This window comes from Aegilops tauschii, chromosome 2 (genome assembly GCF_002575655.3).
Source record: "Aegilops tauschii subsp. strangulata cultivar AL8/78 chromosome 2, Aet v6.0, whole genome shotgun sequence".
Taxonomy (NCBI): Eukaryota; Viridiplantae; Streptophyta; class Magnoliopsida; order Poales; family Poaceae; genus Aegilops; species Aegilops tauschii.
The window spans coordinates 43,996,179-43,998,137 of record NC_053036.3 but is presented as its reverse complement, the minus strand read 5'-3'; the positions used below and the strand labels follow the sequence as shown (position 1 = coordinate 43,998,137).

At 59.6% G+C, this 1,959-nt stretch overlaps 1 protein-coding gene across 1 annotated transcript; it reads left to right on the top strand.

Annotated features, from left to right (window-relative positions):
- The first annotated feature begins 223 nt into the window (after positions 1 to 223).
- LOC109731423 (abscisic acid receptor PYL12) lies at positions 224 to 1,438 on the top strand. The gene has a single exon (XM_073507887.1). The coding sequence runs from the start codon at positions 345 to 347 to the stop codon at positions 987 to 989; it is 645 nt and encodes a 214-aa protein (XP_073363988.1). The 5' UTR covers positions 224 to 344; the 3' UTR covers positions 990 to 1,438.
- The last annotated feature ends 521 nt before the right edge of the window (positions 1,439 to 1,959 follow it).

The following is a 1,959-nucleotide window of genomic DNA, read 5'->3' as shown; positions in this document are numbered from 1 at the left end:
GATAAGGGGAAGAAATTAGGTAGTGTGCCAAATTGGATTACTAATATTTTTGAGACAAGTGGGCACTGTAAAAAATGTGATTTACTCCATTCTTTTTTATAGAAAAAATTGTTTTGGGAGGAAGAGAGGAGACTGTGATGCCCCGGAGACTAGCTGCAACTGGAAGCGCGTTGCTTCCCGGTGAGCCACAGGTGCTCCGCACTATATATATAGTGCGTCTCGCTCCACCCACTTTTAATTTACTCCCAAACCAAGCCAAACGAACCAGCGCCGCAGCCCGCAGCGCACCCATCCCACCAAACAAACAGCTAGCAGGCGAGGCGACCCGCTCCGACCTCGAGCCGATGCCGACGCCGTACAGCGCGGCGGCGCTGCAGCAGCACCAGCGTCTGGTCTCCTCCTCCGGCGGCCTGGCGGCGACGGGGGCCCACAGGTGCGGCGAGCACGACGGGACGGTGCCGCCGGAGGTGGCGCGGCACCACGAGCACGCGGCGCCGGGGGGCCGGTGCTGCTGCTCGGCGGTGGTGCAGCGCGTGGCGGCGCCGGCCGCCGACGTGTGGGCCGTGGTCCGGCGCTTCGACCAGCCGCAGGCGTACAAGAGCTTCGTGCGCAGCTGCGCGCTGCTGGACGGAGACGGCGGCGTGGGCACGCTGCGGGAGGTGCGCGTGGTGTCGGGCCTCCCCGCGGCGTCCAGCCGCGAGCGGCTGGAGATCCTGGACGACGAGCGGCACGTGCTGAGCTTCAGCGTGGTGGGCGGCGAGCACCGGCTCCGCAACTACCGGTCGGTGACCACGGTGCACCCGGCGCCGGGGGAGAGCGCGTCGGCGACGCTGGTGGTGGAGTCGTACGTGGTGGACGTGCCCCCCGGGAACACGCCCGAGGACACCCGCGTCTTCGTGGACACCATCGTCAAGTGCAACCTCCAGTCCCTCGCCCGCACCGCCGAGAAGCTCGCCGGCCGGGGGGCGGCCTACGGCGCGCTGCCGTGATCGATCGATCCGACCGGAACCCGCAGTCGCCGGCCCGCGCCTCCCTCCGGTGGTCAACTCGAGCCCGGCCCTCCCGGCTCGGCCGCAGGGGCGTTTCGGTAAAATCGCGCACCGATTTTCCGATTAATGAATCCAAATCCATGGTGGTGGTGGTGCGCGGGTGGTGGCGACCGATTATTTTTCTCTTGTTCTTTCTGGCGTGAAGGCGAGGGGTCGGTGGGTCGGTTCGGACCGGTCGGTGCGCTTTCGCGGCTGGCCCCTCGCTGTTTCTCCTTATCGCGAGACACACCCCCCTGTAGTAGTGGTAGCTCTAGTTTTTGTTCGTTCCCCTTTGTTTGATCTCGGGTAAGATGATGATAAGATTTGACAGGAATTGAGGAGTAAAAACTAGCTTCGACCGATGCAAGGCTCATCGACATCTCTGTATATATACTTTTAGTTTCCCGTTCCATTGTGTGTGTTGTCATCATCACCATTTTGGTCGTGACATTTCATCAATCAAATTTACAAGATGTTCAACGAGGCACAACGGACCAGAGCCGTCACGGTCTTGTTGGACCAAATCAACAGAGCGATTATCTTCTTTGCACATTATGAGGTCTTTGTCACACACATTTTCTCCTAGCATATACTACAAGCATGTGTTATTTGACTATGTCAAAACAAGAACTACTGGTATGAATCAAGTACAAGTAGGGTGCGTTTGCGTGGGGGATGGGACGGGCCGGCCACTTGCCGGGGGAGAAGAAGTGACCAAAGGAGAGGCGTGAGCTGTACTGCGCGCGGCCATGTACATGTACTGCAAGTACGTTGAGGACGAGCGTGACAGGCAACTTGCGCTTTTCTGCCTGCCCGACTTTTCCTTATTTTACTCCCCGGTCCCTCTCAACCTCTCTCTCTCTCTCTCTGGGCAGAGGCAGAGGCAGATGCAGCTGAGCTGCAAGTGGGCGGCGCAAGTGGCATTACAAAA